Source organism: Carlito syrichta, unplaced genomic scaffold, assembly GCF_000164805.1.
Source record: "Carlito syrichta isolate Samal-C Ts95f unplaced genomic scaffold, Tarsius_syrichta-2.0.1 Scaffold301633, whole genome shotgun sequence".
Classification (NCBI taxonomy): Eukaryota; Metazoa; Chordata; class Mammalia; order Primates; family Tarsiidae; genus Carlito; species Carlito syrichta.
Genome location: NW_007245729.1, coordinates 81,834 through 105,454, shown reverse-complemented (window position 1 = coordinate 105,454; position 23,621 = coordinate 81,834). Strand labels below are relative to the sequence as shown.

At 45.0% G+C, this 23,621-nt stretch overlaps 1 protein-coding gene across 1 annotated transcript in view; it reads right to left on the bottom strand.

The window, feature by feature from the left end:
* B3GLCT (beta 3-glucosyltransferase) overlaps window positions 1-23,621 on the bottom strand; it is a 151,862-nt gene that overhangs the window by 120,428 nt on the left and 7,813 nt on the right. Inside the window, exon 2 of the mRNA XM_021710893.1 lies at window positions 140-299. Coding sequence (XP_021566568.1) covers window positions 140-299 — 160 coding nt within the window. The remainder of the gene's footprint in view (window positions 1-139; window positions 300-23,621) is intronic.

The following is a 23,621-nucleotide window of genomic DNA, read 5'->3' as shown; positions in this document are numbered from 1 at the left end:
GGGACCTGGGCGCCATGCTCAAGAGAATGGCTTTCCATTGAGGGGAGTCGAGAGGGGAGGGGAGAGAGTAATGGGAATTTCGGCAGGTGATGACTGGAACATTCATCCAAGACTGTAGCTCTTAAGTACGAGACCGTACCTCGTGTCCTGACTCGGCAACCCCTGTCAGAGAAATGAAGAACATTCCAGTGTGTGATGGAGATACCTGGTGAACACCCAGTTCATGTGTGTTGGGCACCAACTGAATGAGCGAGCGATGCCCTGAGAAGGTTAATTCAATGGTAATGTTCTGGATGGATCTGTGAGGGGAAGGAAAATAAAAAAGACTGGTATCTCAGTGGGAGGGTCACTTGAGGCCAGGAGTTCAAAACCAGCCTGGGCAACATAGTGAGACCCTGTCTCTACAAAAAAATTTAAAAATTATTGCATACCTGTAGTCCCAGCTACTCAGAAGACTAAGGAAGGAGGATTGCCTGAGCCCAGAAGGTCAAGGCTGTGGTGAGTCGTGATCATGCCACTGCACTCCAGCCTGGGTGACAGTGTGAGACACTGTCTCTAACACCCCCCCACCCCCTCCAAAAAAAAAAAAAGAAAGCAAAAACCAAAGAAAGAAAAAAGAAAAGGGGACAGAAAACCGACAGGTACTAAACACGTGTTATAGCTAAGCACTCTGCCAGTTACTTTTGAATATAGTATTTCAGTTAACTCATACCAAAAAAAATAGAAATCAAATGAAAGGACTATTATTATTCCCACTTACAGATGAATAAACTGAGGATAGGCAGGTCAAATGCCAGCAGCTAGAACTGTCTTTAATGGAATCATGTTCTTTGCCAGAGGTAGTAGCAGAAATGGGAGAGGACGTCACTGTGATGGCATGACAGAGGCCAGATCAATTGTCCTTGCAAGTGAATCGATTACTGGCTGGAGCAAAGAAGGAGGCCTCAGAGGGGACAAACGAGGCAATTAACTCAAATGGAATCTGCCAGAGGAATGAGTTTGTGGAGAAAAATGAAAGATGATTATCATGACTGCTAGTATAAATGATAGCGATGCCCGCCCAATATGAATAGATTAATAATAGCGATAGCTAACATTTACTGAACACTTATTATATCCAAGGCACTATATTAAGTGCTTTACATGCCTTGTTTCATGTTGAATAATAGTTCATTTAATTCTCCAAACAGCTTTATCACTCTCATTTCTATTTCAGGAAGGTCAAGCAGTTTGCCTAAGGATAGTGCTTTCTCTTAGGGGCCCCTGAGACGCTTCTAGAGGATCCGGGTTTGCAAAGTCAAAACTATTTTTATAGCAATACTACAACACGACTGGCTTTTTTTCTGTGTGTGGAATTCTCACCGGCCACACAAAAGCCATCGTGGGTAAAAGTGCTGCAGGACTAATCAAGGTAGCAGTGCCAGACTATTTGTGGAGGGAAAATAAACAAACAACAGAAGCCAAGTTTACTTATGCAGTCCTTGATGAAGCAGTAAGAATGACGAAGTTTATTAAATGACACCCTTGAGTACACATTGTTATGTGTGACCAATTGACGTGTGGCAAGAAAGTACTTCTGCACATCAAGATATGATGTTTGTTGCAAGAAAAGGCACTTGTGAGATTGCTTGAATCATAAACGGAATTAGCTGAGTTCTTCAGGGAAAACATGTGTCTGCTGCTGTGATCTTAAGATAGCCCCAATTCTTAGAGACTTTTCAATGAGATCACTGATGGTGTTAACAGATGATTTTTAAAATAACGTATAATGAAATGCATCAACATTTGGAAGATCTGCATACTTTGATGTTATGGTATCTTCCTAATAATTTAGGTATGATGACACAAAATCGTGTAGAGGTAAAAATTCCATTAAGAGTACAAGATAGACCAATGGGTTTTAATGTAATGGTACAAAATCTGGTGTGTTTTCAGATTCCAGTTGCAACTAGCCTTTAAGAAACTCCCAACTAGCCAGGCGTATTGGCTCACGTCTGTAATTCCAGCACTTTGGGAGGCCGAGGTGAGGATTGCCTGAGTCCATGGATTTGAGACCTGCCTGGACAACTTGGCAAGACCTCGACTCTATAATAAATTAAAAAAATTAGCTGGGCGTAATGGTGCATGTCTGTGGTTCCAGCTACTTGGAAGGCTGAGACGGAAGGATTGCCTGAGCCCAGCAGGTCAAGACTGCGCTGGCCGTGATAGTGCCACTTGCACTCTAGCCTGAGTGACAGAGTGAGACTCTGACTCAAGAGAAACTCCCAACTGTTTCAAGTTTTGCTGTAGTATCAAAGAACATTCACAATTATATAAAAAAAGTTGTTAACATATTCTTAATACCCTCCCCTGGTTTTTGGAGTTTTTTGTTTTTTTTTTTGTTTTTGTTTTTTTGGGGGTCTCACTCAGTCCCCATTTCTGCTACTACCCCGGTAAAGAACATGATTCCATTAAAGGCAATTCTGGCTGCTGACATTTGCCCTGCCTGAGACTCAGTTTATTAATCTGTAAGTGGGAATAAGAATTGTCCTTTCTTTCTTTTTTTTTTCTTGGTGTGAGTTAACTGAAATAATATATTTGAAAGTAACTGGCAGAGTGCCGAGCTGTAACATGTGTTTAGTACCTGTCGTTTTCCTGTCCCCTTTTCTTTTTTTTCCCTTTTGTTTTTGCTTTCTTCTTCTTTTGGAGGGGGGATGTTAGAGACAGGATCTCACTCTGTCACCCAGACTGGAGTGCAGTGGCATGATCATGGCTCACCGCAGCCTTGACCTTCTGGTCCCAGGCAATCCTCTTGCCTTCGTCTCTCGAGTAGCTGGAACTACAGGTGTGCACTACCATGCCCGGATAATTTTTTGTAGAGACAGGATCTCACTATGTTGCCCAGGCTGGTCTTAAACTCCTGGCCTCAATCATAGCTCACCCCAACCTCAAACTCCTGGACTCAAGCAATCCTCCAGCCTCAGCCTCCCAAGTAGTTGGGACTACAGACATATGCCACCACCCAGCTAATGTTTTTTATTTTTTACAGAGGCTAGATCTAGCTATGTTTCCCAGGCTGGCCTTGAACTCCTGGGCTCAAGCAATCCCCCAGTCTCGGGCTCTCAAAGTGCTGGGATTACAGGCATGAGCCACCGTGCCCAGCCTTTGACTCCCTTTTTCAACTACATATCTGTGTGAGGCTAGATTTTCTTAATTTACTTCATCCAAAACAACATATCCCAACAGAGCAAATGAAACAGATATGAGAATCCACCTGTCTTCTATTAAACCAGAGGGATTTACAAAAATGTAAAACAATCATACTCTTTTCACTAATTTATTTTGGCTCAGAAAATATATTTTTTATTAAAATAGAACGTATTAACATGTGATGGGCTTATTATTGCCATTGAAAATGAATTAATGAATATGTTTAAATTTATCAGCTTTGCTTCCAGTATAGTAAATATTCATAGCCATAACCCACATGAACAAATGCTTTCTGGAGCCCTCAACCATTTTTCAGAATGTCAAGGGGTCCCGAGTCCATGAAGTTTGAAAACTGCCAGCTCAGGCACATACCTTGTAAGTTACAGAAGCCAGTAAGTACCAAAACCCTGATCGATCTGATTCCAAAACGCACTGAAATGGCTGATTCCCTGTTTAATTTCACATCTGCTGTATGCGAGATGTCAGATTTCTCAAAAGCCCACTTTGCCTCCAAGTCGCCTAATTAAACCCCCAATCACTAGAGATTTAAAATAACAAGTACCAGATGGGTGAAGTTATGTCTCGATAACCAACAACCCCAAATTTTCCATGGCTAAACATAGCAAAAGCTTTCTTAGTCATGCCAAGTCCGCTGCAGCCCAGGCCATCCTCCAGGCCAGTGTTCCCCATTGTTAATGACCTGACTGGCCCTGGCGCAGACATTCCCAGTCATTGCGGCAGGGTGGTGCGTGCTGGAGGGCCCAGCACCAGTCATCAAGTGCTTCCAGTGAAAGTGTCACAAGTCACTGCTGCTCACGTTTCATTGAAGGGTGAGAAGGTGCCGTCCCTGAAGAGAGGAGTGCTGGGTATTGATAGACACTGCACTGACAAGCACCCTTCCTCTGAGCTTCCAACTGAAGACATCTCATCTGCCTGCTCTGAAACTCTGTGGTACAGGCTAGGGCGTGAGAAAGGGCTGAAAATTCAGCCCCTGCCCTTCAGGGACTCACAAGATGTCTGAAAAATACAGCTACAAATAATGTCCTCTTATTTGTACAGCCCTTTCCTATTTATCAAGTAACCACACAGATAATTACTGAATGCGACGATTAGAGGCGAGATCCAGATGAATTGGGTTTTTCATTTTTTCATTTTTTCGTTTTTTTAAGTTGAGGTATCTCACTCTGTCACCCAGGCCAGAATACAGTGGCACAATCACGGCTCACCATAGCCTCGATCTCCAGGGATCAGATGAACCTTCCACCTCAGCCTCCTGAGTAATTGGGACTATAGGCGTGTGCCCCCACACTCAGCTAATATTTTGATTTTTTTGTAGAGATGAGGTCCCGCTGTGTTGCCTAGGTTGGTCTCGAACTCTTGGGCTCAAGCGATCCTCCCGCCTTGGCCTCCCAAAGTGCTGAGATGACAGGCATGAGCCACCACTCCCAGTCGGATTGGACCATTTTGAGTGTTCCTGGGGGAAAGAAAACTGTGGCTTGGGTGATCAAAGATGCTTTCGGGGAGATGGTGAGATTTGAATGAGGGTCATGAAATGAGGGGAAAAACCCAAATTGGTAGAAGTGGAAAAGGGGGGAAAATAAAGATGCAAAGTCAGTAAAGCAAGAGATATTTTCAGGATGGCAAATAAACCAGTGTGGCAACGGTTAATCATGTCAAGAAACATATTGCTAGCACACAGAGATGGGGTGAGAAGACAGGAGAGCTGTCTGCAGGATACAGTAGCAAGCCCAAAACTGGGGCACCAGCCCTGGGGAGGACCAGGGAGGCAAGCCTACAGCCGGCCCGGTCCATAGGAAGGGAGACCACAGGGCCTGAGGGCCTCTTGTTCATCGACAAGAGGAATGTTAGGCTTAGGGATGTAGCCATCGTTTATTTTTATTGAAGAAGCTAGAACCAGAACATGCTTTATGTCTTTTTTTTCCTCTAAAAATATATTTTCTTCATAATTTCCCAACCACAATAACAATAAAATAGCAGTGGCATAATTGTCTTACACGAATGAAATATACTTTTCAGAAATAGCCTTCTACTAGCATGAAGTCAAGAGGATGTTGGAATTATCTTGTTTAAATTAAATGGGCATGTTCTTTGGCTCTCCAGAACGGGCAGGACCTGTTTGTGTCTCCCTACTTTGCACTTTGTCATCTACTTTGGGAGGGACATAACATAGAAGAAGAAGGAAACCCCAGGTCCAGAGATGCTTGTTGTATGTCTGCTCAGAGAAGCCACCATGATTCTCTGAAAGGACCTTGGGGGCCAATGGAGAATAGAGCAGTAGTCACAGAGAAGACGTTACAGATGTCAAATTTAAAGAACTTTTGAATGACTGGACTCGGCATATGCTTTCTATTATCCTTACAAGATAGCAACCATTAGTTTATTTAAATTTTTGAAGTAAATCTTAGACTGTGTGATACTAGAACAAGTAAGGAAGTTAAGACTGTAGAGGCCTTTGAAGCTTGCAAAGCTGTACTTTTGTCTACAGACAGTAGGGAACAATTGTGTGTTGAGCTATTGATACTTATCAAAGTAGCCCATGAAGAAGACGCTGAGCTGGGCATGGTGGCTCATGTCTGTAATCCCAGCACTTTGGGAGGCTGAGGCAGGAGGATTGCTTCAGCCCAGGAGTTTGAGACAAGCCTGGGCAGCACAGCGAAACCTTGTCGCTAAAAAAAATCCAAAGATTAGCCGAGTGTGGAGGTGTGCGCCTGTAGTCTCAGCTATTCAGGAGGCTGAGGCAGAGGGATTGCCTGAGCATAGGAAATCGAGGTTGCAGTGAGCTGTGATTGTGCCACTGGACTCCAGCCTGGGCAATGGAGTGAGACCCCAACTTGAAAGAGAAGGAAAGAAGGAAGGAAAGAAGGAAGGAAGGAAAGAAGGAAAGAAGGAAGGAAGGAAGGAAGGAAGGAAGGAAGGAAGAAGATGATTCTGGAGGCAGAGGCCAGGATACACCAGGGAAAGTCTAGACAGATGATAGTGAGACTTATTTGAAGACTGTTGCAACAGTCCAGACAAGGAACTGAACTAGACTGGTAGCTACAGAATTAGAAAAACAAGGTGGAGTCAAGAGTTATCATAAAGGATACATTAAAAAAATTAGGATTCACCAAAAGGAACAAAAAGTGGTTCTGAAGGTTGGAATCTGAATGGATAAGTACCATAGTTAGAGAAGTTAGGGAGAAGAACTTGTTGATTTAAAAGATTTGGGGCTAGGTTCGGTGGCTCAGCCTGTAATCCCAGTACTTTGGGAGGCCGAGGTGGGTGGATTGCCTGAGCCCGAGGGTTTGAGACCAGCCCAGGCAACTTGGCGAGACCCTGTCTCTACAATAAATAAAAAAATTAGTTGTGGGTGTGGGCTGAAAATTCGATGTGTCTAGTCAAGGTTTGGTCTTTCTGACAATCAGCCCCCATCCTGAAGCTATCTAGGAGTCCACCATGAGTGGCACCCTTAGAACAAAAGAAGCTTTTCTCACCTCTGTCACTCAGGAAATCTCAAGGGTTTTAGGAGCTCTGGACTAGGAACCAGGGACAAACATCAAACATCTTTCTATGATATCACAAGGACAAAGCAATCAGAGAGGTGGAAGGGGTCCAGACCAGGCAGAGTCATGGAAACAGTAAAGGAGGGTTTCAGAAAGAGACAGGGATGACTTTTAATGGGCTCTCCAGTATCTGAGCCCCTCTACTATGTTTGGGAAGTTTCTTATCTTACCAGGCAAAGCCTGACTATCTTCCTAGCTTCCCTTGCGGCTAAGAAGCAGGGGCACAACCTACACTCTGCCCATCAGCACTCGTGCCCCAGGCTTTGAATAGAAACCAGGGGTGCTGCAGGGTACACTCTGTAAGTGCACGGTGACAGCAGTAACAGGTGCACCCAGTGTCAGTGCCACCCATGGTATAAGCAGCATTATCCAGGGCTGGCTGCAGATTCCCTGGATCCATCTTCAATATGGTTTGGGGCCTTGTTCTTGATTGGTTTGTGCCAATCCTGGTTCCCTGCCCATGCACTATGTTCACACACACACACACAACACACACACACACACACATATTATTTGAGTCACCTAATATCCTTCTCTTCCTCTCCTTCAATCAGCCACAGCTATTTCTGTTGCTTGCAACCAAGGCCTGTGAGTAGTACAAAAATATTGCCAACAATATCAAGTACTGCAGATTGCCCGAGAAGGCATTTGATTTCATGATTTGCTTATTTATGACTTTAGAAGGGTCTAGCAATGAGAATAAAATATGAGGTAGAAAAGAAAGTGAGTCCAAAGATAACTCATCTGACCATACAAGGGGGGGGGGATCTAAAAAGCCTGGAATTTATTGATTAAAAATTGTGTATTTATTCTTACATGTGTAAACTTCAATCACCTTCAATGTACTCTCCATTCGATGTAATACACCTATCAAGCTGCTTTTTCCACAGCTCAAAACAGTTTTTGAACTCATCAATTCTGATGCCTTTTGGTGCTTCTGCTGTTTTTTGTTTCACCTCTTCTACACTGCCAAAATGTTTTCCTTTGAGGACTTTTTCATCCTCTAAAGCAAACAAAAAAAATGTGCTCGGGGCGAGATCAGGTGAATAGGGAGGGTGGGGCACCGGGGTCATGTCAGTTTTGGTCAAAAACAACCGAACACTCAGCATAGTGTGGGCAGGTTGTTCATGTAAACTACCCACCATGAAATGGACAAACGCGTTTGACAGACTCTTCCAAAAAAGAATTCTCTGAAGCTGAACTCAGCATCTCACAACAGCACTAGCTGGTACACTGATGGTGATGGGTTCCTAGAACAATTACCTAGCGGGGGAAGCTTGTACTACAAGGGACCCACCCTCCAAAAAATAATTTTGTTTTTTTTTGGTGGTACCCCTCGTATTGCTGGTTCAGGGAAGTCATCCCGAGTCCCCCACACCTACTTCTGTTCTCCTTTATCAGTGCCCCTAAACAGGTTGTTATGTACCATACCTGCCTGCATCTACTTATAAATCACATGTGCTGCTACCACCCATAAGATCAATTATGTATGTCTAAAAACACACAAAGGGCCAGGTGCGGTGACCCATGGCGGTAATCCCAGCACTTTAGGAGGCTGAGGTGGGAGGACTGCTTGAGGCCAGGAGTTCAAAATCAGCCTCACCAACATAGCAAGACCTTGCCTCTAAAATTTAAAATGATAAATAAAAAAATACACACAAAGATAAAATAAATTATTAAAAAACTGAATATAAAAACAAGTTCTAATTTGTTTATTCCTCTTATATCAGTAGACTGTCTTGTCCCCAGTCCCGGGTGCACACACTTTGGACGTGTTTCTGTCACATTCATAGCATCTATCACATTCTATTATAATTCTATTTCAACACACTTTCTAATTTGCCATTGCAGCTACAGAGTGCCTGACACAAAGCAGGTGCTTATGCATACTTGTTGGATTATATGACATTAGAAATATATTTTTTTTGATAAGTAGTTTCAAGTTTCCATAATTTTCTCGGTAATGACAGATTGCAGAAGTTGGTGTTTTGACTGGCTTATCTGAGTAACTGCAGCTTAAAAGTCAAGTGAATTAGCTTCCTTCATTGAAGCAGTCCTGACATTTGGGTTCTGCTAGGTTTTTCTTTTGTCAGTCATAGATTGATGCCTTAGAGCACAAAGGAATAACGATCTAACTCACAGTCTAGGGCTATTAAAAAACTTCAGATCTGGGTTTGTTTATTAAAGGAAGCATTTGAATGTTGCCATCTCAGCTAGGACTGGGTCATTAATTTGCAAATGTGAGAATCTTTCCCCAAACAAGACAAAAGTTATTTATGCAAGTCTTGAATCAGAACGCGAGAGAGAAAAATAAAAAATAAAAACAATAGGAATATACTTTAAACAGTCACAATTCCCATTTCTGAAGATTGTGTTCAGTTTGGGCATTCAAGGCTCAGTGCTTTTTCTTATGAGAATTATCTGACTGTGAAATACTCATAGAAAATAGAATCTTTTAAAAATACTGTTTTGTGGTCCTCCACAGCATTCTCTCTGGTTATTTAAATTATAGGCCAGGCACGGTGGCTCATGCCTGTCATCCGAGCACCTTGGGAGGCAGAGGCCAAAAGATTGCTTGAGCCCAGGGGTTCGAGACCAGCCTGGGGAACATGGCGAGACTTCGTTTCTACAATAAATCAAAAAAATAGCTTTGCGTGGTGGCACATGCTTGTAGTCCCAGCTACTTGGGAGGCTGAGGCAGAAGGATCACCTGAGCCCAGCAGGCAGAGGCTGCAGTGGCCATGAGCGTGCCACTGCACTGCAGTCTGGGCGATAGAGTGAGACTCCTACTCAAAAAATAAAAAATAAAAATAAATTATACTGCTGATGGCAGAGCTAGAAGGCAAGGAGGTATTGATGTGCTAATAATGAGGCATGTGAATTTTGTGGGGCTGGCCCTGTCCCCTGTCCCTTTCCCTCTCTCTCATTCTCTCTCTCGCTCTCTCTTTTTTTTTTTAGAAACGAGTTTTCACTATGCTATCCAGGCTGGTCTTGAACTACTGGGCTCAAGCAATCCTCCCACCTTGGCATCCCAAAATTCTAGGATTACAGGCGTGAGCCACCATGCTCAGCTCATATCCTGTTTCTGACCTTGCATTTGCTGGACAGGAAATGGGGTGCCCGTGTGTTGAGTCTGTGTGCTCTCCAGCTTCATTTCCCAACATCATTCTGATTCATCCCCAAAGCGTGGCCTTTTTTTAATTCTAAAAAAAGGGAGTCATTGACTCAGCATTTATTTCTGACTTTGGTCTCTGTGTACTTTTCCCTAGAGACAACATGAAATTTCTGCGAAGGGCGACTGGATGTCAATAACAGGGATGGACACACACACTGTTTGGAATGCTGCTTTTGTTTGGGAAACCTACTGATAAGGAAATTGATATGCAGACTGTGTACTGTTTAAGGAGTTCAGGTTGTGCTGGGGCTTGGAGTCATCAGACCACTAATCTGTCCTTCCCTCTGGGGAAATATGGCAAACATGCACCCAAGGAACAGTAGTCAAAGTCCTGCTGCCAGACTCTAGCTAAACTGAATCAACGTGGCTGAATGTAGCTGAGGCCCCAAGACTCGAGGGAAGTCTCTTGCTGTCTTATTCCACATTCAACATGGCTGGGTCTGACCAAGCAGAGCAAGTCCGCCTGCCCAGACAAGCAAGTAGACAGGAATGACATACTCCCCCAGGGCACTCTAGTGGTGGCAGGAAGTCTCCTGACTGGTCATGTCTCCTTTCGGTCCCAACCCTTAGGATGAACAGCAAAGCACAGGTCAGGGAAGGTCTTGAACCCAACCAATAAAAACAGCAGGCTCTCCTTCTGTGAAAGCACTAATAAAATGAAATGTACAGAATAAATACAGGTTAGAGTATTCTATCCACTATGGGGAGGGAGGCCTAAAATGAGGAGACGGTCTGAAGAGTCCCGTTCACCAGTAGTGGTAATATTTGGTTCTGTGATTAATGGGGTTTTCGAAATTGGGTGGTTTTGAAGTTAGTGTTATGTATCTGTCAGGTTAGGCTAAGCTATGCTGCAGTGACAAACAGCCCCAGTGCTCTCAGAAGCTTACATAATAGGGATTTGTTTCTCTCTTACACTTTGTGACTATCAAGGGTCACGTTTAACTCTATTCATGTCATCTTGACTCTAGGACCCAGGACAACAGAGCAGCCTCTTCCTGGGACATTAGCAGTTGCAATGGCAGAGGGAGAAAAATATGGCAAACTGCACATTATTTTTGCTCACATTTCAGCGGCCAGAGTGAGTTGCTTGGACACATGTGAGTTCAACAGGTAGGAGGTACTACGTCCTTTCATAGAAACAGTCACCACAAGCAGGGCACTGAATATGGAAAAACAGTATTACAATCTAACGCATGCTGTTACATTCTTATCTTTCATGTTGGCCCCCAAGAACTTTAGAAAAGTGAGACAGGCTGGGCACAGTGGCTCATGCCTGTGTTCCCAGCACTTTGGGAAGTAGAGGCAAGAGTCCATGGGTTTGAGACCAGCCTGGGCAACATGGCAAGACCTCGTCCCTACAATAAATAATAATAATTTAAAAATTAGCTGGATATGGTGGCATATGCTTGTAGTTCCAGCTACTTGGAAGGCTCAGCCAGGAGGATCACCTGAGCCCAGCAGGTTGAGGCTGCGGTGGTCATGAGTGTGCCACTGCACTCCACCCAGGGCGACAGAATGAGATGGCAACTCAAAAAAAAAAAAAAGAAAAGAAAAGAAAGGAAAAACGAGACAAAAGAGACCTAAACATGTAACAATGTAAGTGTTTCGGGCTAAGTCATTGTCAAATAACCCTTAAAAAAAAGGAATTTTTTTCTTTTGCTCACAATACATGTTCATCTCTGACCAGCAGAAGGCTGGGCTTCTTAAAGACACAGGCCTGCAACATGGCAGACCCACGGCAGGGAAAGAGAACATGGTAAACTGCACTGTTTTAAAGACTTTTACCAGGAGGTAACACAAGACACTTCTACTCATATTCTATTGACCAAAGTATGTCCCATGACTATGAAAAAATGTAAAGTGAAAGCACTAACTCACACCAAACTTGGAAGGAAGTGAATCAAATTACAAGTGACCCAACGACCAACCACACAGAAGATATTGACGGGATTATATCAATTGAAGTGGCAGGTAGCTCAGACCAGGCAACTGAACAAAGAATCCGGACTCCACCTAGCACTAAGCCCCTCTGGCCAGACTGCATATCATAAGTGAGAAAAATGCATTTAGCATTGACATTTCTGTGGGGGAAATAATGAAATGGTCTCTAGTTAAAATTATATATGTTGGCTGGACTCGGTAGCTCAGCCTGTAATCCCAACACTTTGGGAGGCCAAGGCGAGTGGATTGCCTGGTTGCAAGACCAGCCTGGGCAACTTGATGAGACCTTGTCTGTACAAAAAAAAATTAGCCGGGCGTGATAGCACGTGCCTGTAGTTCTGGCTACTTGGAAGACTGAGGCGGAAGGATCGCCAGAGGCCAGCAGGTTGACACTGGGGTGACCGTGAGCATGCCACTGCACTCTAGTCTGAGTGACAGAATGAGACTCCAACTCAAAAAAAAAAAAAAATATATATATATATATATATATATATATATATATATATATATATGTTGATGCAAAATTTGGGTTATTTTATATACCAGCATCGCATTACTTGGGCTAAATTCATACTTGATGCTCTCTACATAAACCTGTCAGGCAAACTCAGTTGGACATTGAAATAGTTTAATGATAACCTCTTGGCCTGTTGGAGACTGTAACCCTGAGTATAACAATTGATGCCTTGCATTGATCTACCTTGGAGGCCTCTGGAACCAGATCTAAGAGACATTCATAAAAGCCTTGAGGGACCGAAATGTCTTACTGATTTGGGAGTGTAGGGCAGCTTCTCTATGAAGTATGCCAGGCACAGCAGCTAGGGCTCACAATATTTTTATCAGGGCCCCTGACAATATTTTATGTGCTTTTAAAATCAGAAGAAAGCTGGGTGTAGTGGTTCACTCCTGTGATCCCAGTACTTTGGGAGGCGGAGGAGAGAGGATTGCCTGAGCTCATAGGTTCAAGACCAGCCTGGGCAACTTGTTGAGACCTCATCTCTACAATAAATCAAAGAAATTATCAAGGTGTGGTAGTGTACACCTGTGGTTCCAACTTACTTGGAAGGCTGAGGTGGAAGGATTGCCGGAGCTCAGCAGGTTGAGGCTGTAGTGGCCGTGAGCGTGCCACTGCATTCCAGCCTGGGTGACAGAGTGAGATTTCAACTCAAAAAAAAAAAATCAGAAGAAAAAGAACTTTCAGGTTGAATAAAAATTTTAAATATTGAATATTAACGTATTCATCTATTTAGCAACCCACTAGTAAACATACATATATATTTATGTATATATGTTTACTTTTATTTTATTTATTTTATTTTTTTAGTTGGAGTCTTAATTCTGTTGCCCAGGCTGGAGTGCAGTGGTGTGATCACGGCTCACCACAGCCTCTACCTTCTGGAATTAAGCAAACCTTCCACCTCAGTATCCCATGTAGCTGGGACTACAGACATGAACCACCACGTCTGATTAGTTTTGCTTTGCTTTGTTTTGCTTTTTTGTAGAGATGAGGTCTGACTATGTTACTCAGGGTGGCCTTGAACTCCTGCCTCAGCCTCCCAAAGTGCTGGGATTATAGGTGTGAGTCACCATGCCCAGCCTGTGTGTGTGTGTGTGTGTGTGTGTGTGGTGTGTGTGTGTGTGTGTGTGTGTGTGTGTGTGTGTGTATGTGTCTCTGTGTGTCTGTGTGTGTGTATAAATGGAGAATGGGGTTCATAAAAATTGTAACTTGACCCTAGCATTGGGTTAACAAGTTTTTAAAAGGAAAAATCTTAGGCAAGTTAAATCTCACAGAGCTTAACTGAGCAAAGAACGATTCACGAATCAGGCAGTCCTCACAATCCCTCGGGTACTAAGAACTCTGTCCTGCAACGTGGTCGGGCTGCATTTAGGGGCAGAAAGCGGAAGTGAGGTAAAGAGACAGCTTAATTGGTTCCAGCTCGGCCTTTTGCCATACTTGAGTCAGTTGGCCACCCACAATTGGCCCAAGTTCAGTCTCTGTGACTGGCTGAGACTCAGCCGTGTTACAAGCGTGTACTCCTAAATTAGGCTTTCAGTTATATTATGCACCAAACGAGGTTGCAGTTTGTTACGTAAGGCATTCTCCGGCCAAATTTAGTTCTGTTGAACAAAGCCAAGTAGAGAGAATGAGGAAACTGTGGCCTCCAAGGGAAGACGGGGCTTCCCTGCCGCCCCACCCCAGGGTACAGAGTGTGGAAGAGTGCAGATAAGGAAGGTCAAGTTCTCCATAGTATCCCACGATGAAGAGGTGCTGTTGCCTCTGAGTGGTGGAGGGTGATAGGGAAACGGTTACAGCTCACTAAGCCAGCGGGAAGTCTTCAGATGATTTTCTTCCAATATGGCTGTCACAGGTGGGGTCCAGACTGGTTTCCAGTGAGTTCTTCCATCTCTCTCCAGGGAGTAAGGGTGAGACTCAGAAAGTTTGACCCTAGGCTTTAGGGAAAGCTATTCTTCCTCCAGGTTGCCTGTCCTTGGAGTGCTTTTGCCCTGAGCTTGCCATCATCTTTTTCCTGGACCACTGCAAGAACATCCTTCCTGGCGGCCCTGTGTTCCCCTTGCCCGTTTAGTGTGGACGTGTGCTATACCGTAAGCTAACAAGCCACGTGGGTCCATTAAGCACTTGAAATGTGACTATTTCAGAATAACATGTGCTGTGAGAGTAACGCGTGCACCAGATTCAGAGTCTGTATATTTTTAAAAGATATATAGGCTGAGGCAAGAGGATTATCTGAGTCCTGGAGTTTGAGGCCAGCCTGAGCAACATGGCGAGACCTCGTCTCTACAGTAAATCAAAAAATTAGCCGGGTATGGTGGCACACGGCTGTAGTCCCAGTTGCTTGAGAGGCTGAGGTGGAAGGATCATCTGAGCCCAGCAGGTTGAGACTGTGGTAACCGTCATCATACCATTGCATTCCAGCCTGGGTGACAGAATGAGACACCAACTCAAAAAAAAAAAAAAAAAAAAAATGGCTGACCTCGGTGGCTCAGCCTATAATCCCAGCACTTTGGCAGGCTGAAACTAGTGGATTTCCTGAGCCTGCAGGTTCGAGACCAGCCTGGGCAACTTGGCGAGACCTCGTCTCTACAATAAATCAAAAATTAGCCAGTCGTGATAGCATGTGCCTGTAGTTCCAGCTATTAGAAAGGCTGAGGCAAAAGGATCTCCTGAGCCCAGCAAGTCAACACTGGGGTGGCTGTGAGTGTGCCACTGCACTCCAGCCTGGGCAACAGAGTAAGACTCCAACTCAAAAAAAAAGTTATAATTACCTCTTTTACCTTTGTATATGACTACAAGAAAACTTTTTTTTTAATTTTTCATTTTTATTTTTTGTAGAGATAGGTTCTCACTATATTACCCAGGCTGATCTCGAACTCCTGGCCTCAAGTGATCCTCCTGCCACAGCCTCTCAAAGTGTTAGGATTACAGGCATGAGCCATCATATCCAGCCAAAGAAGAAAACATTTGTGTTTGTTTTGGTTTGGGGTTTTTTTGAGTTGGAGTCTCACTCTCGTCACCCAGATTGGAGTGCAGTGGTACGCTCATGGCCACCGCAGCCCTGACCTGCTGGGCTCCAGCGATCCTTCCAACTCAACCTTCCAAGTAGCTGGAACTACAGATGTACGCCACCGCGCCCAGCTAGTTTTTGTGATTTATTGTAGAGATGAGGTCTCGCCAAGTTGCCCAGGCTGGTCTCGAGACTCTGGGTTCAGGCAATCCTCTCGCCTTGGCCTCCCAAAGTGCTAGCATGACAGGATGAGCCATTGTGCCTGGCCAGAAAATGTTTTTTAATGACATATACAACTCACATCTCTGAGCTACACTGTAGCTCGGGTAGCACTGCTCTGAGCTTTGTGCAGCACCCAGAGTGAATCTAGAAGCATCATGATTGTTGTGTGGTTTCTCTGCTCAGAACTACCCAATGGCTTTGCATTTCACTCAGTAACGAATAAAGGATCTTCCTGTGTCTTGTAAGGCTCTAGGTGGCCTAATGTGACCTCAACGACCTCTCTGACACACTCTCCTTCACTCTTGCCTTTGCTTTTCCACTCAGGGCACACCTGCCTGCTTGTTACTTGGGAACATGCCAGCCAGGTTTCTACCCCAGGGCTTTTGCATGTGCTTTCTCCTCTGCTCAAAATCTCTTCCCCTAGATATCTGTATGCCACTCCATCACTTCCTCCAGTTTTCTGTTCATTTGTTAACACACTATTTAAAGGCACACACATACCCCATTCCCAGTGCCACCTGTCCCTCCTCACACTGTTTTAGTTTTCTTCAAAGTGCTTACCATAAGCAGTTATTTTTTGTTTTTGTCCATATCCCTCTATGAGAACATAAGCTTCATGGGGGCAAGGACTGTGTCTGTTATTTACTGCTGAATACCCAGTGCCTAGAACAGTTCCTGGCACTTAGTAGACACTTGATGAGCACTCAACGAAGGTTTGTGGAATGCAATCTCAGAGCAATACATGTGTGTGGATCCAGTGGGGGAGAAAGCCCAGGAAGCCCCTCAGGTCTGCCGCTAGCCTAAGCTAAAGGATTCTCTTCACTGTCACAGCAGGTTTCTACACTGGCATTCAAGCAAAAGTCTCATGGAAATGGGATTTCTTTGCCTAACTTGGTTCTTTACAGAGTGGGTGCGGTGGCTCACGCCTATAATCCCAGAACTTAGGGAGGCTGAGGCGAGAGAATCTCCAAGCCCAGGAATTCAAGACTAGCCTGGGCAACATAGTGAGATCTCGTCTCTACGAACAAACAAACACAAAAACACAGGCATGCACAAAACTGTTCTCTATAGAAATTCAAGGAGGTGGCTATGGCAGGACAGGCTCAAGGCAACTCAGAAAAATCCCCCTTTTTTTAAAAATCCTTTTTCTCTTTTTAGCACAACTAAAACAGAATATAATATTTAACAATTCTCAGGTAAAATGAAAAGAAAGCTAGGAGATGCAAATAGAGTGAAACCAATTACTGTCAGCTTGAGCCATGCTCCAGCAGTAAGCGGTCCAGTCACAGCTGGATTAAATTTTAAAGAGTGTGGCCTGGACTCCTCCGGCTTCAGCTTTCATCTGTCTCCAGGTCACATAGGCTGAGGACATTATCTCATTTCTTGTTGCCTGGAGGACTCCCGAACGTGGCCCTCGATTCAAGCAGAAACTGAGATGCCAACATTTCTTTATTTTTTTTTTAAAGCAAGATTTATTGAGAGGACAGAAAAACTCCCACAATGGGAGGGGACCCAAAGGGGTTGCCCGCCAACATTTCTTATTAAAGACCCTTGCCAGAGACCCCTCGTGCATGGTTTACAGTCCAACCCTGACTGTAGTTACTACTCATTTCATCCAGTCTCCTTTCTGCCTCTACTGGCCTCGAGAGCCATTGCTGTGAGCTGCCCCACCCCTACTGGACTTGCAACAGTGAAACAGCAGAAGAACTGGCATACTAACTCCATTTTTGTTTAAGGGACCTTTACCCAGGCTTGCCTGTAAGCTAGAATAATTATGAAATGCTGGAAAAGCTGGGCTCGGTGGCTCAGCCTGTAATCCCGCGCCTTTGGGAGGCTGAGGTGAGTGGATTGCCTGAGCCCGTGGGTTCGAGACCCGCCTGGGCAGGCGAGACCTCATCTCTACAATAAATAAAAAAATTAGCTGGGAGTGGTAGCGTGCGCCTGTAATTCCAGCTACTGGAAAGGCTGAGGCGGAAGGATCGCCGGAGCCCAACAGGTCGAGACTGCGGTGACCGGGAGTGGCCACTGCACTCCAGTCTGGGCGACAGAGTGAGACTCCAACTCAAAAAAAAAAAAAAAAAGAAAAGAAATTGCTGGAAAGATAACGCAGGAACAACAAGTGTGCAGCCATCAGGACTCACTCTGGGAAAAGGGGAGATGTGCTAACTACGTTTTATTAAAGGTTTGAAGGAACACTGTGACCTGACCAAGGCCAAAGACACTTCCCAGCCTCCTGGGACCCTCGCTGGTGCCCAGATATCTGGCCAACGGTCACCTCTTAATACCAACCCCTCCTCTTGCTCTTAACAGATGTAAAGTTTGGACTGACTGGAGATGGTCTTTGACACATTAGTCTGCTGTCTCCTCAGGTTGCTGGCTCTTGAATGAACCTGTTTTCTTTCCACCAACACTTGTCTCTTGAGATTTGCTTTTCAAGCAGCTAGCAGCCAAGCCTGAGCTCGGTTACAGACTCTGTGTAACCCCTCTGACAATATTTAACTGCTTGGTCTCAATTACCAGGGAGATTGAGCAATTTCACTCGTTTTGTTGTTGTTGTTGTTGAGTCGTTGTCTTATCCTTTCGCCCAGTCTGGAGTGCAGTGGCACAATCATGGCTCACTGTAGCCTCTAACTCCTGGGCTCAAGTAATCCTCCTGATTCAGCCTCCTGAGTGGCTGGGATTACAGCTGGTGTGCACCATCATACCCAGCTTTTTTTTTTTTGGTAGAGACGAAGCCTCACTATCTTGTCCAAGCTGGTCTTAAACTTGGCCTCAAGCAATCCTCCCTCTTCGGCCTCCCAACGTGCTGGGATTACAGGTGTGAGTCACCACCCCCAGAAGATTGACCAGTTGAAGGCCAAAGGCCTCAGAGGATAGGGGCATCTCTTGGGATTCAGACTCCTAACAGCAACCTCCAACCCACCATCCCTGGCCTCTTCCTCAGGGGCAGGATAGTGACCTGCTCTGTGTGAGACCAGACTTGAGGACAGTCCTGCCCATACTCCTGAAGCCTCACCTCATTCCATCTCCACAAATTTCCCAGCACCAGATATGAACCTATACTCTATGCTTCTTTTTTTTTTTTTTTTTGTAGGCATCTCACTCTGTTACCTAGACTGGAGTGCAGTGGCACACTCATGGCCACTGCAGCCTCGACCTACTGCACTCAGGTGATCCTTCCACCTCAACCTTCCAAGTAGCTGGAACTACAGGCACACGCCACCACGTCTGGCTAATTTTTTGTGATTTATTGTAGAGACAAGGGCTTGCCAAGTTGCTCAGGCTGGTCTCGAACCCCTGGGCTCAGATAATCCTCTTGCCTCTGCCTCCCAAAGTGCTGGGATGACAGACGTGAGCCACTGTGCCCAGCCAAACCTGTGCTTGTAATGGAACAAACATCATGTCGCTTTCTCTGGGGTTTACCTGTCAGAGATTTTGTGGCTCAGGATCTGCCTTAAGCAAGGGAAGGAATTCCTTGGAAGCACTTTGCCCTGTTTTCCCATGATGCCTGGGTCCCCACCCACCCCTTCTATGGCCCTCAACCAGCTGAGGCCAACGTCCCCATGTCCTTTCTCTTCACTTTTTCCTCCTGTTTTGATCAAGCAACGGGCTTCGGTATTTAAAGTCTGACTCTACCACTTACCGGCTATCCTTAGGGAAATTCCTTAATCCAGTCATGCCTTACTCTCATTTGTAAACTGGAGATGACAAACAAAAGACCATCTCAGAGGGACCTTGGAAAGCTACTAAGACACACATGACACCCAGCACTGGGCTGGAGGTTCAGTCAATGGAAGCCCCCCACTCTCCAGCTGTCATGAGTTTTTTTTTTTTTTTGCATGTCTAGCACATCTGGGAGGCACCACCCCTGCACATTCTGCATTCATCTTAGCATCCTGGTTGTTCGACTCTCCCCTTCCTCCTTCCCACTAGTGTGGGCCGGTGACCCTGCACAATGACTTCTGTGGTGTTACCAGGTCACACCCACCGGCTTCTCTCTTCCAAGCCATAAGAACTACATCCCCCTGGAGCTGCAGGTCTGCCTTTGCCTCCCCGCGAGGAAGGCCCGTCTGAGAAGGAAAGTGACACAGAGCAGAGCTCAGCTGAGAGACAAAGACAGAGTGAGTCCTGACGGCGGCCCTTGAGCCCCTGGATATGGCTGAGCCTGGACCAAATATACCCCAAAGATTCCAAGTGACGTGAATCAATAAATCCCCCCTTTTTTGTTTTGTTTTGTCAGTTGGTTGATTTATTTTATAGCCTGCAACTGCAAAAGTCCAAACTAAAATATTGCTTTTCCCTGCTCTGGCTTGTAACTTTGACAGCTTCGTATAAGATTTTCATGAGTCTCTGGCTCCCCTGGGTGGCAAAGAGAATAAATTCACATTTCTAGGAACCTCACTCTCTGCATAAGTGTGCTCCTTTCGGCAGTTTATTTATGCTTCGACTCTCCCAGCATAAATAATCTGGGGTGTAATCTTAGCCCTCAAGCATTTTGATACTGGGGTGTAATCTTACTGGGGTGTAAGCATTTTGATAGATTTCTTTCCCACGGTCAATCTGCTTTTCCAGTTGTCGTGGTTCTGGATCTGTGGCTGGTCAAATCTCATCCCTGGTCCTGCTTGGAGTGGCCATGGAGTTTGGGTCAGTGGTACAGTGCACGGCCCAAGTTGGGGGGCTGTGGTTCCCCCTCTTCCAGAAGCAGTCAGGGACACAGAGCACCATCTTGTCATCATTAGAAGGTCACACCAACCAGCTCCAGGAACTAGGCCAGACTGCAGCAAACTTTTAAAAGTCCTGACCACGGGAACCGAGCTCACCCAGACTCCCCTGTCCAGGGAAGAATTGGCTAATTAGGGGAAAAAAACCTACAAGCTGATAGGCATTTTCGTCATGCAATTTATAAGAACATACCTAAAAATGCAAAGGTGTGGCCCTATGGGTTTTATTTTGTCATGATTAATTTCCTGGGGACCCATTGCTACTGTTGACAGGTCCTTGGAACCATCACCCATCTTTCAATACACAGAGACCATCCAGAAACACATCTTTAGTACGTGCCACCCTGTGTTACGGCTGCCTTTTCACCGAATGGTCGTGTGTCCCTTATTTCGACTCTTGCACTTCAGAAACACTAAGCTGCATTTCCTTGCAGGTATCCTTCGTCTTCTCCATATTTGCAAATTCTGGCAGAGAAATGGAGAAACCTTCCTCCATCTTGCTCACCTGAGCTCAGGGGTCACCCACCATACCCCCCTCCATCCTATACCCTTGGTTCGATCAACTGGGTGTCCCACTGCTGTCTCCAGAAATGTTCTATGCACAGACTTGTCACTACAATGACGCCACTGCATAATTATCTGTTTAGTGTTGTGTCCCCAATCAGACTGAGACGCTCGAGGCATAGTCTTTCTTTTTGGTATCTGAGCCAATCACCTCTTGGCTCAGGCTTCGATCCACAGCAGACACTCAAAGTTTGTTGAATGAATAGTTTAATTAGAAGTGCAGGGGGAGATAACATACCATCTGTTAAGGAGATATTGTCTAGATGTTTTAAAGCACCGTGGTGAGAATTTAACATGCTGGGGAAATGTGCCCAGCACAAAGTAGACAATGTTTGTTGAATGAATAATGAAAGATCCACATTTTGAAGATGAAAATGACGAGAGTTTAGGCTACTTCCCAGAGTCACACAGTTAAAATGAGAGAGAGAGAGAGCGCGCGCGCTGAGATTTGAACACAGCCCTCTGTGGTCCCTAATCCCTTGGGTCCCTACACCTCTTGTCATCTTCTGCATTACACCTCTTCATGTCCCTTGCCCCAGGAGGCTGGCCAACATTTTTCACTGTTGATAATTATGTTTAAATCTACCGTAACACTTTTACATAATGGCTTTTCATGGGACAAATTCCACAAATATTTGTTGCATGAATGGTTGAATGAACAGACCTGGAAAATGTCCAGTGCTGAACAAACAAAGAGGGGTGCCTGGTCCGTTTCTGTGCATGATACTATAGCTTCCGTTTAGAAAACACACCCATATCACTATAGCAACCCACGGGGCAGAAACAAAATATGTTACAGAAACAAAATATCATGGGGAGAGGGAGGGCATAGGAACTGCGTAATAGAAATAAAGGCAGACAGAAGCAGGTTAACCTTTCCAGGACAGTGACAAATTACAAATCTGTGGTGTTCAGAATATTCTTATAAATCTTCCGCAACAGAAAGGAGGCATTTTAACCACCCAATGAAAATTGAATTCTCTGATTTAGAATATTCTGCAAAGATATTCACTTACATCAAACTTTTTCAAATTTGTGGACTGTCAATTATATATGAGCAGCACACTGTGAAAGATGAGAATACAGCAACAGTTTCATTATTGTCTCTTATAACCCTGGGAGAGGATGGTGAGAGGAATGGAGCGAACTGGAGTGACTTAGGTGACCAAGAGATTAGTAATCAAAGCAAAGACTACCAGAGCTGTTACTTACCGTGCTTCTTTCTGTGGTGGGCATTTTGCTTATGCTGCATTATTTTATTTTCTGTTTTTCATGTTTTTGAGTCGAGGTCTCACTCTGTCACCCAGGCAGGAGTGCAGTGGCACGGTCGCGGCTCACCACAGCCTCAGCCTCTTGGGCTCAGGAGATCCTTCAACCTCAGCCTCCTGGGTAGCTGCGACTACAGGCATGCACCACCATGCCCGACTATTTTTCATAGAGACAAGATCTCATTATGCTGTGTAGTCTGGTCTCGAACTCCTGGGCTCTAACAATCCTCATGTGGCAGCCTCCCAAAGTACTGGGACTACACCCACAAGTCACCACGCCCAGCAGTATTATTAATTGGCTCCTATAGCACCTCAACAAGTTAAAATTACTCATCCACATTTTATAGGTGAGATTCCAAAGGTGTTAGGTGATTTGCTCCAAAGAGGCTGCAGAGACCAGAATGCATAACCAGCTCTGCCTGACTCCAGATACATAAGTCTAGAGTGTTATCTTGCAACTATTACCGAAATATAACTGAACTCAGATTTGGCTGTTCCGTACCTGAAAGCCAAACTCAACAGACAAGGGTTGGGGAAAGACAAACAGGTTCATTCAAGAGCTGGCAACCTGAGGATATGGCGGCTGATGTCTCAAGATCATCTCAAGTCAGTACAAATTTCAGGCTCTTTTTATACTAAGGGCAGAGAGAGGAGGAGGGGGTTGGCCACAGACCAAGAGGTGACTGTTGGCCACAGACATCTGGGTACAAGTAAGGGTCCCAGGAGGTTGGGAAGCATCTTTGTTCTCAGTCAAGTCACACTATTCCTTTAAATCTTTAACAAAACACAGTTAGTGTGTATACACACAGCTGCACACCTGTGGCCCCCACGCTATCTTTCCAGTGTTTCAAAATTATTCTCGCTTAAGTGCATGTACAGGTAAAGGCCTCATAAATGAAAATAGAGTTAGTTATGTTAGTTCTTTTGTTGTTTTACTGTTAATGCAGAATGTGCAGCCCTGGCTAGCCAGGTCCTTGACATTGCTGCAGTTCTAAGAACTGGTCCCCTTCCATTTCCTGAAGGCAGGGATGTGGGCTTTTGTGACAGGCCACCACACTGCAGGAGTTCACCCAGATTACTCTATATGAGGACAGTGTGGAGTCGACTTGCTAGAGAAAAAACACTTCAAACCAAAGGCTGGCAAGGATTTCCATTACATAATCCGCAAGGACCAATTTAAAAGCCTGAAGGTTGGGCCCTATTGGTTTTATTCTGCCGTGATCTATTTCATGGAGACCCGCTGCTACTGAAAAAAGTCAACAGGTCCTTGGAATTCTCCTTGGAACAGCCCAGGGCACCCCCATATTATAGTCCCCACCCTCCGTCACTGCCAAGCACCCTCACATCCCCTCACCCACAACAACACTCACACTCTACTCTGTTCCCAGGGAAGAGTATTTTTTTTTTTTTTGAGTTGGAGTCTCACTCCGTTGCCCAGGCTGGAGTGCAGTGGC